The sequence below is a fragment of the Vipera ursinii genome (genome assembly GCF_947247035.1).
Source record: "Vipera ursinii genome assembly, chromosome: 8".
Taxonomy (NCBI): Eukaryota; Metazoa; Chordata; class Lepidosauria; order Squamata; family Viperidae; genus Vipera; species Vipera ursinii.
This window is the reverse complement of record NC_139519.1, coordinates 10945973-10962937: the sequence shown is the minus strand read 5'-3', so window position 1 is coordinate 10962937 and position 16965 is coordinate 10945973. Positions and strand designations below refer to the sequence as shown.

The 16965-nt window shown below is 40.4% G+C and overlaps 1 protein-coding gene across 1 annotated transcript in view; it reads right to left on the bottom strand.

Annotated features, from left to right (window-relative positions):
• DOCK5 (dedicator of cytokinesis 5) overlaps window positions 1–16965 on the bottom strand; it is a 109981-nt gene that overhangs the window by 6535 nt on the left and 86481 nt on the right. Inside the window, exons 38-47 of the mRNA XM_083368543.1 lie at window positions 16339–16458; window positions 15440–15529; window positions 15106–15210; window positions 14628–14769; window positions 13229–13310; window positions 11850–11934; window positions 10045–10131; window positions 7938–8114; window positions 3563–3646; window positions 1253–1390 (exon numbers count right to left, since the gene is read on the bottom strand). Of these exons, the coding sequence (XP_083224669.1) occupies window positions 1253–1390; window positions 3563–3646; window positions 7938–8114; window positions 10045–10131; window positions 11850–11934; window positions 13229–13310; window positions 14628–14769; window positions 15106–15210; window positions 15440–15529; window positions 16339–16458 (1110 nt within the window). The remainder of the gene's footprint in view (window positions 1–1252; window positions 1391–3562; window positions 3647–7937; window positions 8115–10044; window positions 10132–11849; window positions 11935–13228; window positions 13311–14627; window positions 14770–15105; window positions 15211–15439; window positions 15530–16338; window positions 16459–16965) is intronic.

Sequence of the window (16965 nt, the reverse complement as noted above, 5' to 3'; positions counted from 1 at the left end):
CCCCCTGGTGGTCACCTAGCTCTGGAATAAGGAGCCTGATTGAGCAATAGGGATCTGATCTGGTGACCCCCACCGTTTCAGGAGTACCTTTGCTCGTTTGCAATCAGCTGTCTGGTTGAAGGTCTTCTAACTACATTAAAAATGGCCATTAGCTCCGAGCAAGGTTCAATATAAACCCTAGGAACAAATTATTTGGCAAACTGCTTTTTCCCGTATAGGCTCATGTGATAGCTAAAATCACTGGAGGAGACCTTGTGAGTTATCCCATCATTAGTACATTGCTATCTGGGATTCACTTGGAAAAAGGGGTGGTGGCACCCAAGCTGTTTCCCTTTAAAATTTTAGTGAGTGGATTAAATATGGGTACCACTGGTTGTGTTTTATTAACTCCTTCCTTCCTTCCTTCCTTCCTTCCTTCCTTCCTTCCTTCCTTCCTTCCTTCCTTCCTTCCTTCCTTCCTTCCTTCCTCCCTCCCTCCCTCTCCCTTTTCTTTCTTTCCTTTTGCAACAATACAAAAATTAAAATACATAGCAACTGAGAAAATATCATATCCCATAATCATTAATAGAACCAAATATGGGCCCCCACTCACATGTTAGGCCCTAGGTCTGGGCACAAAGCCAGATAGATATGAACTATCGCTTTACAATTTCTTCCTTGTCTGTTGTTTTCATTTGTGGTTGTATATGCCTTCAATATATTCTAGGATCAAGAAAATGCCAGTTCCTCATTAAATAAGAACAACCGTTTCCCACCATAGCTGATCACATTGGCACAGGAGGAAAACAAATGGCTGAATTTCTTCACCTAACTCAAAACAACCATGTAATTGGTTTGTCTTTGCCAGCTTTGCGCCACTCCCAATATTTAAAACAAAACATAATTCTCATTTGAAATTCCCAGTTCCTCATACACACACACACACACGCACACACATGGAAAAGTCTCTAGTCTATTAGTGAATACACTAATGAAAATCATAAAAACATGCCTTGAATTAGGGACACGGTTTTGCAAAAACTGCATGCATTAGTTAGACATAAGAAATATGTCTTGGAGAAATAAGCATTTAATTTCATTAAATGCTTTAATTTAAAACTTAAAAAAAATCAATTTGTATAACTAGAACTTGGCATATTCACCCAAATGAGAAACTGGAAGAAATGAAAATTCACAGATTTGCTTATCCCCTTGTCCTTGCTATAATGATCTCATTCCTAGTGACTTTTCATAAATAAGACGCAGTGTATACCAGGGTGATCACACCGTAGAGCTTCTCCACTTTCTCTCTCAGCTCCTTAAAGCAAGAGGTCAGCCTATCATGAAGAGGCTTCAATTGCTCGGTCAGTTTCTTCCCGTGGATTCTAATCCCTTCAGCCAGCAAAGGCATCTGCAAGAGGCAAACCAGAATCAGAAGGTTAAGTAAGCACAGAGTTAGACAGTTGATTCCTTGGCACTTGACTGCTTCAAAACTCATCGAATTCAATATTCAACATATTCTGAAGCAGAAAACATGTCCCGGGACTCATCTTTCTCCTGGTTTTCTCACTACTCAATGGTTTTAGTATTTGGCGCATCTTCTGGAACAAATTGCTGATGGGTACTGAGGTACCACTGTTGTTTCAAATGTAATTTGGAAAACAAGAAGGCTCAGCTTACGAATGAGGCCAAGCCAGACTTAGCCATATCTAGATTGTATATCATGCTTATTTGGGTAAACCTAAATCAGTTGGAGTCCTTGGTGCTCTCTGAGCTTGGTTGTTTTGTTACAGACATTTCATTACCCAATTAGGTAATCTCATCAGTGCTGAAAATAGGGTTTGCTCTCTGTTTACATACAAGGGTTTTGTCTTGTTAATGTTGATGGGAGTGCACTTAAATCTCACCTTTTTTCCAGCTCAGGTGAGTTTACTTAGGATTCTAAATCCATTTTCACTCCCATATTTCCACGGTTGAAGATGGGCTTGAATCCCAAAGCCATTTCAACTCTATTTTTGTCACAATCCTGATCTATGGTTTCATGTTTTGTTTATTTAATTGCATCCTGGTTGGGAGTTATGTTTAACCATCAGCAAGATAAAATGTGTTCTAAATAATGAAGCATAATTGGCCGAGAAGCTCTAAACCACAACTTATTGCTGGTTTGCAAGTTATAACGGCTAGGTTCACCCAACATCACACACTAAGTCAAAACCAAACAAACTGCACTGGGACTTAACACGGTATGAGTCAAATCTCTGATTTAGTCTGTTGGTCAGCAACTGACTGTGGGTGTCTTCATGTTTTTTTCCTAAGTGAAAAGGTTAGGCATTGTTAGACTTGACTAACCATAAATCACCAAGACACATTAGACTGGGAATAAAAAAAACAGTCCCAGAGATTCTTTGTATCACTGTTAACATAGATCAGCTTATACAGTCCCCATCAAGAATCAAACATTCTTTCTAAGTTAGTGTTTTTGATTATTAGTATTGTGCAAAACTTTGGCTTCAAGGGCAAAAAAAGATGCTTCAAGGGTCTGTGGTGGTGTGAACATAGCACCTGTCTGCAAGTCCTTAAACTTACCTGGATTGCATAATTCTAAGAAAAAAACATATTTGGTTTAAGAAGTTGCACACAAATGATATGTGCACGCCCCCATTTATTTCAAAGCATCTTTGGTCTATGAATTTGAAGCACTGTGTTGTTCTATTAGTCAGAAATATTCTGTGTGCAGAGCTCATGGTTTTTCACTGAACATTATTTTGTCTCTTAATATGATTGCCTTCAATAATTTCCTTAGCGCTTTTGTGATCACTTCTAGCTTAACCAATAAACCATATCAAATGTGGCAATAAATTATGCCTTTCTATATCTTGTTGCAATACTATGCTTAGTTGTTATTTATTTATTTATTTATTTAATTCCATTTATATCCCGCCCTTCTCCGAAGACTCAGGGCGGCTTACAAGCTTAGCAGTAGCCTTCATTCTATGTATATGCCTGCTTATTAGGGCTTTCACACACAACCCCAAGCGGCATTATTACAAAGTCAGCTTAATTGCCCCCAACAATCTGGGTCCTCATTTTACCTACCTTGGAAGGATGGAAGGCTGGGAAGCATTTTAGTGTTGTGTGCATGTGTGCCTCTGAATCATTATTGGCTCCTGTGACAGCCTGGATTAGTCCCTGCTATTTTCTTGGCAAGATTTTGGAAATGGTTTGTCATTGCCTCTTTCCTAGGGCTGAGAGAATATGACTGGCCCAAGGTAATCCAGCTGGTTTCACTGGTTACAAAGGGACTTGAACTCACAGTCTCTGGGTTTCTAGCCTGATGCCTTAACCACTGCACCCAACTGGCTTTCATTTTAGTGTTACTACTAATGCTTTTTTTATGGTCAGTGCTGGTTGTCTGTCATCTTGCTATTACCCAGCTACAGCAACAGCAGGTAGAATCCTGGCCAGGTGAAATCCCAACATCTCCAAGGTGCTACTTCAGGAAATGTTATACTGCAATGATAATATTACTTCTGCAAAACAGGCTATGGACATCATTCCACATTATCTGCATTCCTGTAGGTACCTGTAGGGCAATTAGTTGCTTGAGTAATTCAATCTTTTCTTGATCTTCCGGGTGTTCCTGAATATACTTTTCAATGAAAAAGGCCTGCAGATAATGAAATGGGAAAAAAAAGAATATAGGCTAAATATTTGATCATATAATGAACCCCCCCACACACACAAATTAAGCTATTTGCACAGCAAGAAAAACTTCTTGGAAGTTTGTTTTTATATTTGATAACTTCGGCAAGGTTACCCTATGCTCAGAAGTGAAAAGGTTTAACATATATTTAATGAGGAATGATTGGTGAAGATGATGGAGCTTCAGAGATGGCTAAATTGACTTCTTTGATTAGGGAAAAGACAACAAATTATGGCTGATTGGAAGACACTTCCCCTCACCTTTTCCCTTTTAAGATGAAGTAGAATAAGATATGATTAATAGTCTCTATCTATGAAGGGTGAAAGTTCTCCATCTCTAAGTTTTTAAGAAGTGGTTGGACAGCTATCTTTCAAGGATAATTTCACTGGTTTTTGTGGGTTGGACTAGATTATTCTTGTGGTCCTCTCCAACTTCATAACGATTCTACAAAAACTTCCGACTATGAACAAACTAGTTTTTAAGTAAGAAAGCTAAAGGCACAGATTAGAATCTTGTGTATTTTTATTTTAATGCTATGCAAAATCTCACCACGTTCTTTGTGGCTCACTAAGAATGAGTGAATAATGGTTCTTAGGCCTTGAAAAGTTTTAATCCTTGCTGCACATTGTAGTTAAACATCAGTAAGATTTTTTTTAATTGCATTATGCTCTAGGTTTTTTTCAGGAAGTATGGGATAACATAGTACTATTTGGTGGTTGTGACATTCCTAATCCATTCCACAATACACTGAACTCAACAGTTCTCTCCAGAAACAAGACATAAAGTAAGGATAATGAGTACTAGTTGCAGCCTGTCTGACTGCCTTGTAGAAGGATGGAATGGAAACAAAGAGTCAGCCACAGCCATACTATAGTTGAGGAAAAACCAAAGAAAATATTATCCACAAACATTCCACACTCTCCATGGAAATAACACTTTTTTTTGGTATTCAAGATGCTTACTCACTATTTTCCTTCAATGCATGACTTTTCAGTTTCTGGAATTTTTGAACAACATCATAATAAATACCATGGTTTTTGTTGTTGTTATTATTATTATTTCTTTTAAAAAAAACCCTGCTTCTTGGAAATACGGTGGACCCAGACTGGAATCACACAGCAGCTATTCATAGTTTTCCAGAATCGTCTCTCCTGAGCGTGGTGGCTTGAGGGGGTTGGAACGGTGGGCAGGAGGTTGGTGGACCAGTATTTGAGACCTGAGATCTACTGTGGGGCGGGGTTGAGTTCCCATCCTTCACTCCAGCTCCTGCCTGGGACATGAAAAGAGCTCCCAACTGAGCCTCAGTTTGCCTCGGTGCTTCTGACATGAGTGCAGAATCTCTACTGAAATCTGCGGAGATATGTCCAGATAGTTTCCAAGAATTGGACACGATTGAATGGAAGGGGGGGAAAAAGGCAGCACAGTATCCTTTGACTCAGGTTTAGTCCCATAATTTGGCTTGGAAGTTGCCTTCCTAATCTAACTTATGATCACAGACTGAAAAAAGGAGCAGGATAAACAGCTGTGAGAAAAATAGAAAGGTGGCAAATAAACCATCAACGTAATGGTGTCCTTGGGCAGTTCTAACACAGCAGAAATACCCTTTCATCTCAACAGATGAGCAGCCACCTAAGCCAATTTCCATAATGTTATTAAAAAAACAAATAATACTTGGGCTAGAGAGGCAGAAACAGGAGCAAAATTGATTCTCAAAGGAAGGTATGGGGAATGTGCGGCTTTACAAATGTTGCAGAATTATAATCCTGGCTTTCCTAGAATCTTATAAATTGTAGATGACCAGGCTGAGCCTGAGGGAGGGGTTAAATGTGTCATCAGTCAAGAGTCCATGAGTGTCCACAAGACATCTAAATTCAGCCCACCTTGAATTCCTTTCTTAGCGCCTGCTAATTTCCCTTGACCATTAGTAGTTCAGATTCTTGCAGAGAGCTTAAGCTTGCAATAAATCTTTATACTTATTTGAACTGCCTGAATCTCCTGACTTCCCCGATGTTTGATATTAATCCTAGAAATGCTATAGGGTTTCCTGCTTTAGCAGGCGGTTGGACTAGAAGGCCTCCAAGGTCCCTCCCAACTTAGTTATTCTTTCCCCATCAATGGGCATACTGGGGATAATCTAAGAACATCTGGAAGATCACATATTTTCCAGTACTACTCAGACATATACAACAGCAGAGGACAATATATAAGCAAGTTTTATCTCCTTTTGGAGTAGAAAGCTAAACCATGAAGCCGTTTTCTTCTCTCAGAATAAATAAGTAAAACCCTGCCTAGCAGGGGAGAAAGTGTTGTGGCAATAGGATAAAACCCACAACATTCCGTCAGCTGGAATCAGAAGCGCTGAGCCTCATCAGAAAACCACATACCCAAACAAGGGAAGCCAAATGATTTGTGCAGGACATTGATTTCTGGTTTTTAATGTGAAAGAAAGATTTAGATGATTATTATGGAGTGCCCACAAAAGCCCAACTCCCTAACCCAAGTTGAATCAGGGAGAGGAAAAAGTGAGCAAAAATAAAAATTAAAAAAAGGCTGATAGCTTTCAGATGTGGCAACCCCATTTGGAAGCCGTGACAGCTTTTCCATTTTTGCAAATCTAACTTTAGCACCAAAAATAGAGAGAAGTGGGAGCTCAAAATATTTCTTGGGCTGAAAATGGATCCTTCCTCCATACCACAATTGGAGCATTTGCTGGCTGCCTGTATCACAAAGTTTTCCTCTCCAAAGGCACCCGCTGTGCATCGAAGTGATAGTAATATGTTCTAGCTAGAAGTAAACCCTGCTTATATGGGTGGTAGTAGGGAGACACAAACGTTAAGATGTTCCACTCATCCTAACTTCCACATGTGTACAGGGGTTTGCAAAGATCTTCACACCTCTAACCCAAAGATCAATACAAGTCCTGTTCTCTGGAAGCACATTTGGTTGAGTGCATTGCCGCACCAATCATAACTGAGATCCTGAGAAGGAAAAGACTTTGATCCTGGATAGGCTGGTGATGTAATATGTGTACAGGTAGTCCTTGACCTACAAACAGCAGAACAGTGGCAGTTGTTAAATGAATTGTGCCTGATTTTATGACCTTTGCTGTCACTACTGTTTTTAAGTGAATCACATGGTCATTAAGAAAACCCAGCTTCCCCCATTGATTTGCTTATTGGAAGCTGGCTGGGAAAATTGCAAATGGTGATCATGTGACCCTGAGACACAGCAACTGTCATAATTTTTATCCACTGACCATGGGGATGGAGTGATGGTCATACGTGTGAGAACGAGTTTTAGGTCGCTTTTTCAGTGCTACTATAATTTCAAATGGTTGCTAAATAAATGGTTGTGACTTGAAGATTAGGTGGGCTTCATAAAGTGTGCTCCTGAAAAAATCTGGATACTTAAGATGGGGGTAAAATGCAGGAGTTCTTAATTCTTCTCTAAAATAGTTTTATTTTGAAAAGTACATTAAAAGATTGTGGTTTCAATGATGGGTAGGTAATCCACAATGGATTATTACTATCTGTATATGTCTGTGGAGGTTCTCAGTCAATCCAGCTCATGGTTGTCCCAAAGGTGCTTTTTCAAGAGACAACTGGACTTTCTTGGTTTTTTCCTTGAAGAACTTTTGCTTCTCATCCAAGAAGTTGAGAACTGAAGATGTTTCTCAGATGAGACGTGAAATGTATTCAAGGAAAAACAAAGCAAGTCTAGTTGCCTTTTGAAAAAAGCACCTTTGGGACACTATCTATATAATGTCTGAATGGACAGCATTTGGTGAAATTTCAGTAAAGCGGGGGGGGGGGAAGGAGGAGGGGGAGGTTAAACAAGACCTCCCATACCTGCCCTTTTTCTTTATAGTTCATCTTTGTATACAGTCTATTCCTTCCTTGTTCCCTTTCATTCTAAATTAAAATTCCAGAACCTCAACTACTGTATGATTAAAGTTTATTAAGTTATTATTATAAAACGAATGAGATCCACAGCTCACCAAAACGTACCTATTATTACAGAAAAGGAATGCTTTAATGAATGTAAACCAAATCCTTTGACTTCCACCCTTATATTTAGTGCAGCTGTTGCAAGGGTTCTTTTCCAAATTCTCTGTTCTCTATAGTACTATTCATGTAGCTAGATAGTGGTATTTGATTCTATGATCTCTGCCTCCCCTTTTTGAGGAAGCTCACACAACTGTCCCATTCCCGAGATAGGTGTGAGACCTACTACAGAGAGCAAGGAGACAACCAACCTTCTCATAGTTGGTATAACCACCCATTACCGCTGGATCCACAATGCCGTTCAAGAGCATGGAGAGGGGATGGACAGGCAGAGTGCGGTCCCAAGCATGTTGTTGGACGCAGTTGCTGATCTTCTCATTTGTCCGCTCCATGGTTTCAATGGCATTCTCCAATGGGCTGATTTCCTCCTGGAATGCACCACAAAATGAGTTATGGTCAAGACTACAATGAAATAATGGATGCTAGGCAATGAAAATTTCAACAGAAAATTAACTTTCCCCACTCCAAACCCTTCACTAGGCAATGTTCATAGTTAGATCCTGGTCATTCACTCAACTTTGAAAGGTCAAGTAGGAACTCTACTACTTCAATTTCATAGGGGATACTAACCAAAATCTCATAATATTTTGAAAAAGGAAAACATCAGTTTTCAAGGCCTGTCTCTGGCATGTGTTGTCCCTTTTCTTTTCTTGTCAACAGCCAGTTTCAGGAAATAACTTAACAAATTATCCTAGTTTCACTTTCAAGTATATACATATGACTCAGTTGTCAATTATAAAAGACTTAAACTCAGGGTAAGAGGATAGCAGTTTCAGTGCTCAATGTAACAAAACTAAGTCTGCACAAACCCAAGTTAAGTTGCTGCTTAGCCAAAGCCCATTGGAGTGACCTTAAGCCAAATCAAATCCTTGAAGGATTGTGATGCTACACAGACATTTAGAGAAAGGACCAAAATAAATGTACATTTAGAGCAGACATGTCAAACACAAGGCCCGGGGGCCAGATCCGGCCCGCAAAGTGGTTTCATGTGGCCCGTGAAGCCATCCTGGAAACAGTGAGGGAACGGCCCCCACTGCCTTGGCCCTGGCCCAGAGACCCTCCTTCTGCCAGAGACCCTCAGATCTGTCCCACTCCTGCCCAGGCCCCCATAGGCACCCTTGATGTGAACGATGTAGAGCTGGCCACGCCCACCCAGTAGGCCATACGCACTCTGACCACACCCACCCAGTAGGCCACGCCCACCCAGGCCACACCCGCCCGGCCCCCTGAGGACAACCGCAATGTTGATGCAGCCCTCAATGAAATTGAGTTTGACACCCCTGATTTAGAGGAAGGACTAAAATAAACTGTAATAAAGAAATAACTGTGGCTTGCTCTGTGGGATTGGAGGGTAGCAGTTTCCCATTTCTGAGTTAGAAAATCTCACTTTACTAAATGGATATGTCCATATATTTGCCAAACAGGCATTAAAGATTAAACGTAGGGGGAGTGGTGAGAGGAAAGCCTAGCTTAGCAAACTTTGCAAGTCAATAATGGAATGACTTGCAGAGGGAAATAAAAAGGGAGACATTTGTTTCCTTTAATTACCAGTCACCCCAGCAGCTCATTCAAAAAGGGAACAATGCAAAAACCCTGATGCTAAAAGCAAAGTGGGGTTGTGTATCCAACTGCCCTTGAGTGCTTGTTTATGCATAAGCACTTCCTCATGGGCACATAGAGATGTTAAATTTGGGGACATGGGTAAGAAATCAATGAAAGTTCCTTGGACTTTTCTAAGGAAAAGGTGTAGAGCAGGGGTGTCAAACTCAATTTCATTGAGGGCCGCATCAGCATTGTGATTGCCATCAGGGGGCCGGGTGGGTATGGCCAGGGTGGGCGTGGCCTACTGGGTGGGCGTGGCTAGAGTGCGTATGGCCTACTGGGTGGGCGTGGCCAGCTCTACATCGTTGGCATCAAGGGTGCCTATGGGGGCCCGGGCAGGAGTGGGACAGATCTGAGGGTCTCTGGCAGGAGGAGGGTCTCTGGGCCAGGGCCAAGGCTGTGGGGGCCGTTCCCTCACTGTTTCCAGGATGGCTTCGCGGGCCGCATGAAACCACTTCGCAGGCCGGATCCGGCCCCCGGGCCTTGTGTTTGACATGTCTGGTGTAGAAGAAAAAAAATGTCACAATAAATCAAGCCTTCCCTAGTCTGTCAATCTCCAGAAATGTTGAATTCTTAGCTCACAAAGTCTGGTGATTAGCTGAAAATACGAGGTATTGTATTCTCAAGACATCTAAAGACTACCATGTTGGGAAGGCTGAATTAGAGTTGGCAATGAAATTTTCCTCCAGTTCTCACCATAGTGATTTGCTTGACTTCAAACCATTTGAGGATTCCGGGGAAAGAATAGGCTGTTGTATAGGTGGTACGTTCTATCCACATAGTCTAAGAAGACAAAATCCCCCCAAAAGGAAAAAAAGACATAAAACATATGTACATTTTATATTTATACTTATGCAAGGAATGTTCTCTCCTAGCCCTTCCTCAGCAGAATGATGGCACCGAGAATCAGAAACTATTTTTTTTCTCAAATCAATCTAATGCAAGAATTTGTGTCTGGGTTCATACAACATGTTAGTCTAGGCTAAAATTGAATATGTGGCTCATGAAGTAGTGGGAACCAGGTAATTGGATGAAGTCATAACATGGTTTGTTTGAGTACAGTATGCAAGAATGCCATTTTTAAAAAAAATCCCATTTATATCCTGCCCTTCTCCAAAGACTCAGGGCGGCTTACAATCTAAGAAGCACAAATCAATGTGCTTAGCAATAGCCTTCATTCTATGTATATGCCTGCTTATTAGGGCTTTCATTCCCCCCCCCCAGCGGCATTTTACAAAGTCAGCTTATTGCTCCCAACAATCTGGGTCCTCATTTTACCTACCTCGGAAGGATGGAAGGCTGAGTCAACCTTGAGCCTGGTGGGACTCGAACCTGCACTAATTGCAGGCAGCTGGTGTTACTTTAGGAGGAATTAGCCCACTGCTCCACCAAGGCTCTTTTTGCTAGCTTGACTCCTAACATGACATGACATGACAGCCTTACTGGAGGTCAGGGACTGTCAATCATTTTGCACAGGGGATGATGCTTTCATCCACATTGACTACCAAGTTGGGTGCGGTCATCCGCCCAACATTTATCCAGAAGAAAACTGGAACAACTGCTTAGTTTTTCAGGATGTTGTCTTACTATCTTATCTTTTTCCCTTTTCCAAAAATATCTCGGGGCTGAGGGGGTTCCACACATTGCCTAAAAATGTCATTGGACTTCTTATATCTTACTGTTTATATCTGCAGCTAGCTTCATATTCATTACTTAATCCAACCCCCCCCCCCAAATAAATTGAAATCAGGAAGAGCAAGGAGTTGGGTGGTCCTCATGTAAAGACCTAGGCTATATTGAGGTCAGATCCATTGGAAAAAACATTGTTCTAGTCTATTTTTCAATCACCTAGACCACCTAATGCCTTGATCTTGAATACTGAAAGGATCACCTATTTTATACCAGCACTTCCCTATGTCCCTTGACTAGGACTAGGAGAGAGGATGTTCTAAAAGTTGGATTTAAAAGTTTCTCTGATGTTTTTCATTTGAAATACTCAAGACCAACTGCTAGTCAGCACAAGCAACAGTAAGTAATACTCAAGCGGAACAACTTGTTGTAGTCCCAAGAATAAGGGGATCACATTTCCTATATGATGTAAAATAGGTTTTCCCTCCCCCTCCATTCTTCTGAAATTAGAGTGATCATTTATGTTTTGGAGGTAACGCTATGCTATTATCTAATCCCTGCTCACTCTACTATCATACCATTTAATTTAGTTAAGGTCCCAAAAGATGCAAGCCAACTAACAAAAATAACCTAGACTTGTGTTCCATCCCTGGACAAAGGGCTTTGTATAAGTAGAGATTTTAGGGTTCATATAACTGTTGAATATTATGTCCTATTGCTTGCTACATGTTTAGCACCAGAATGCAAGGGTTTTAACCTCCAAAATTGAGGAACCAAAGAATCAAACAAGAGAAGCCAACATCTGAACGGCATGGCGTGGCACGTCGTAAAGGGAAAAAAATGACAAGGACGGCAGATAAGAAATGACTCACTGCAAATTCATTCTCAGGATGTTTTTCTCCTTTTCTGAAAGGCCGCGAGTGTTGGAACTGTTGCACTTCATTGGATCTATAAAAGCTAAAGCAGCAGATGAGAACAACTTAAAATAAAATCTCAGCCAACACCCAAAATCTATGTCTGATGTCAGCACTGTTAACAATCCAGGCGAGTGGATGTTGAAAACAGTAGAGCACATGAATGCATAATAAACAGATACTTCACGCAACTTCCTATATTATTGTGGTTTGTTCAATTTTGGCTAAATATGGCTGAACTAGAATAGAATAGAATAGAATAGAATAGAATAGAATAGAATAGAATAGAATAGAATAGAATAGAATAGAATAGAATAGAATAGAATAGAATAGAATAGAATAGAATAGAATTAGAATGGGACCTTGGAGGTCTTCTAAATCCAGCCCCCCGCTCAAGCAGGAGACCCTATACCATTTCAGACAAGTGACTGTCCAGTCTCTTCTTTAAAATCTCCAGTGATGGAGCTTATTTTACTTATTTTATTCAACAAAAAAAGTTAAACTATGGTTTAGTGCAGGGGTCAGCAACCTGAAACAGTGAAAGAGCCACTCAGAACCGGTTCCCTCACAAAAGGAAAAACTGGGAGCCGCAAAAAAATGTGTGCGCATGTGCGTACATGCACACATGCGCAGAACAGGGTTTGATTGAAGAGTGGAGCCAAGGCGAGATATGCACCTACCCTGCATATTTGAATTGATTGTTTGAACTTTTTTAGTCCCACATTTTTTTGGGGGGACTGCACATGGCAGAGGACTGGGAGCCGCAGGAGACGGCTGAAAGAGCCACATGCGGCTCCGGAGCCACGGGTTGCAGACCTGTGGTTTAGTGCCATATAAGAATCAGGGTATTTAAATGATATGATACTGTATAATGCTCCATCTAAACATTTCAAAATCATAGTTCCAGATATATCCCTATGAAACAACCAGACCTCTCTTCAATGGGGGCAGGTTTATTCATGCCTTCAGCTCAATAGCACTAGCACATAGCGATAGCATTTAGACTTATATACCACTTCACAGTGCTTTACAGCCCTCTCTAAGCAGTGTACAGAGTCATCATATCGACCCGAACAATCTGGGTCCTCATTTGACTGACCTTGGAAGGGTGGAAGGCTGAGTCAACTTTGAGCCGGTCAGGATCAAACTCCTGGCAGTCAGCAGAATTAGGTTAGAATTCCTAATTCTAACACTGCATTCTAACCACTGTGCCACCATGGCCCAGAATGTAGAAGTCAGTCTTTCTGCATTTTGATTTTTATGAAAACCAGGCAAAGCAGCCCTTAGCTAAGTAATTTGTTTCTAGATGCAGAGATAAATTGGGAGTGAATCCTTACTTTAGAATCTGCTCTGGAACAGGCTTGTCTTTGTAGCTTGGAGGAAGGTTCATGACAGGCTTAACTAAAAAACACTGTATGTCTGCATGTACAAATTAAGGAAAAAAGGAATGAGAAGGTGACCAGAAGGTGGATACGCAGATCCTATGATCTCATTAAGAAGAAAATGAATATTTAAATGGGAAGGGTTACAATCACCACAATGGTTTTTCTCCGTGCATTTAACCAAGTAAGTTATAATCCTAGTGATGGCATTCAGACATGCTAAGCTTGATAAATTTCAACTATGGTTACTTTTAGAATGTGTTTTATGGTATTGTGTGAATCTAGGCTAATAGCTAATTTTTATTTCAGTGTGATACAAGAATGCAAAACCTTGGCAACCAGGTTAAGCGTCTTGTGTAAATACAGCCAAAAGCTGAGTGAGTAAGGCACCTGACTTATTGGCAATTGTGTTGAATATCTTTATCCAATATGAACACTTCCAGATCTCATTTGGGATAGTCGTAATACAGAACATCTGAAGAGATCAAGATGGAAAGGGCTGGTGTAGATACTTTATACTGACTGAGAGGTTGTATTTAGCATATGGTTGATCACACTAATTGTGTACGCAGAAATGTACTGTATGCAAGCTTTCCTTGGTATTTCTATTTTTTTTAAAAAAAGAGAAAGATATGTTTCTCTCTTTTTCATAGGTGAAAAGTGAGACATATGCTGAAAATGATCATTGCCAAGTTAAGGTTGTAATACTGGGCCAGGTGGAGAAATAATCTGAGCTAATGCTCTGTTTACAGATGTACCTACAATAAGGATACCTTACAGTATTAACTTTCTAAGGAATATGAAGGAGACCTGAAATACTGTAGTCTGGAAATATCAACCAATGTGCAGGATAAAGAATCTAGATGACAACTCAAGGAATAGTCGACCTTGAGAAAATGGAAAAAGAGTGGGGAAGTGAGGCATTTGAAAAAAAAATTGATAACCCACAAGCAGGTTAGATAAAAGCCCAACAATGAAATCTATGACATTAATCTGTTTTGAGCAACAGAATAATGGAAATTGGACTTATTTTTCAAATTCTCAGAACTTAGCAGGGAACCTAAATGAAATCCAAAATTGGTTTACAGTTGGTTTCCAAGCCTAGCTTTGGATCCAGGCACCCAACCTGTCTTTAATGCCTAGTTTATGCTGGACTTCAGGCAAACCATTTGGATCTCAATGGCAAACAGACCAGCTGTATACACTGTATAGTCCATTTCTGATACCAGAAGTGAGCCAGGTAAATGGTAAATGGTCATCAACCCTCCCATCATCAACTTTGCCAGCTTTCTACTCTCCCTATCAGCTTTGTTGTCTAGTTAGTTCCTATATTCTCTTCCTTCCCAAAAGATACATTGCTTAAGAGAAGCTTTGACATCTTCTGTTGGTGGGACGGTGCTGCTCATTTTCTCAGCATTTGGAAACTGGGTGAGCAATTTGACAATGAAGTCTTCCCTCCTTTCATATTCCTTTCCACGGTAGATGAACATCTTGTTCTAAAAGAGGCAAGTATTACAAATTAAATTGGGTGAACCACAACATTCTCAGTGTTGGGGAAAATAGGAAAACAGAACGGGCCCTTCAAGCAATGGAGTTGTGTGGATGAAACAGGCTTGGGGTGGCTTGAGTCTAAAACAGATTCTCAACATTTCCAATTGTTCAAATGTATACAGGCAGTGCTGCTCATTCAGAGATGAAGCTTTGGATTACCCCAAATCAAACATTCTTCAGTCAATTGAGATTAAAGGTGGGAGTTAGTCATAATTACAGGATTGTAGGCTACATCCCAGGGTTATTCAGGACCATCATTGAGATCCTCTTAGCATCCTTACCCGAAGAAAGGAAGGAAATCCATGGCCAAAATACCCAACAGCAAAATATTCTGGTTGAGGCCTCATTGCTTTCATGATGTTCTCATAGAACGTGGCCCGCTTTTTCTGCATGTACATGTTAAAAAGAAGAAGAGTAGATTGGGTAGTGTTTAAAATTAATTTTTTTTACGTTTCTTTACCTTAAACACCCATTTGCACTACTGCCATCCCAAGCTTCTAACACATTCCTTGTCTCTCAACCAGGAACATAAGAAATGCCTTTGGGACCCATACTATTGGCAATTCCTCTCGGTATTTCTCACCCAGTAGACAGTTAAAGACCTCCTTCTCTTACCAAGAGATTTCCAAGGCTCTCATAATCAAAGACTTTGTTCTCATACATGTCAGCCAGTTCTTTGCTTAGCTGGATGGCCTTCTCCCACATCTTCCAGAAGTTAAAAGGAAAAGATAAAACAGATAATTCCTTCAAGAAAAGGGATGAATTAAAGCATATTCTGTATGGCTACTCAATATTATCTGTGATCTTCTACTTTAATACCATTTGTGATCTTCCAAATTCATTCTGGTGGGTTCTAAGGGCTGAAACAAACTGCCCTCCCTTCATTTTTCCAGTGAGTCTTGCGTGTTCCATCTTTGTGCTCGTGGATGGCCATGTACATTGAAATGAAGCCTTTGTATAGATAGCATATGCATCAGAATAAGTTCAGGACTTTCACGTTTTCCTAGTCCTTCGCATGCATCATAGGTACTCAGTATTTTAAATTGTAAAAAATATACTGCTTTATCTTTTCAAGAGTAAAGAACTTTTTTTCCATTTCAAAATAACAGGAGACTGCCCCAGTGGTAGGATCAGAAAGGCCTTTGTGGATTAAAAAAAAAAAGGCGAAGGCATGTCTGCCATTCCTAGCTCTCTGGAGAAGGCTCTGATGCTGGGAAAGATTGAAGGAAGAGAAGAGGACAACCAGAGCAAAGGTGGAAAGACTCAATTTACCGGAGCAACTGCTGGAAGAGCTGAAGGACCAGGTTAGGGAGAGATCATCATAGACAAAAATCCATGTGGTCACTAGGAGTTGACTATAACTTGATGATACACATTGTTATCAATAAATAATTGTGAAAACAAATGATTAAGAGAGGCCATCCTATTAGTTTGAAATTCCAGCAAGACCAGTAGTAAATAAAACAGCAATCATGTCCATCCCGTTCCTATCAAGGTGCCTGAGACAGACTCACTTTGCCTTTGTCGAAGAAGACAATGATTTCTTGGTAAAGCTTCTCCTTGAGTTCCTGTTGTGTATAGACATAATAGCTGTCCCTCTGAAGCAGATGTTGAGCACATGGCTGATCAGACCACTGGGATAAAAGAAAGACCAGATGGGATTAAGGACATCGTGTGCAATTTTGCTCTAGCTCTTCTTTTACAAGACAGTTAAGGATCTGAGGAATCAGAAAGTGTTCTTTTGATAGATGAAGAACAGTAATCTCTTTATCTTCCACGGTTAATGACTTAGTTGCTGCTGACGTTTTGAACATCCATCTCAGCAGCATGTAAATTGTAATTTGAAAACATAATAACAACCTAGACAAGTTGAGGTTTTTTTGATAGGTGGGTGTTTGGCCAAAGAGGCAAGATTCCACTTGTTTTGGACAGGTGTAGCAATTTGAATTGCTTTTGATCCCACCCTTGTTTTGGATTCTCCAGGAGCACTGGAGAAATGAAACAAGATTTTTTTTAAAAAAAATTGTCTGGGCTGTTTTATGCACAATCTGATTTCATTTGCTGTATAGATAGAGCTTAGCCATACCTTAACACAGGGTTTCTCAGCCTTGCCAAGTTTAAGATGTATGAATTTCAACTCT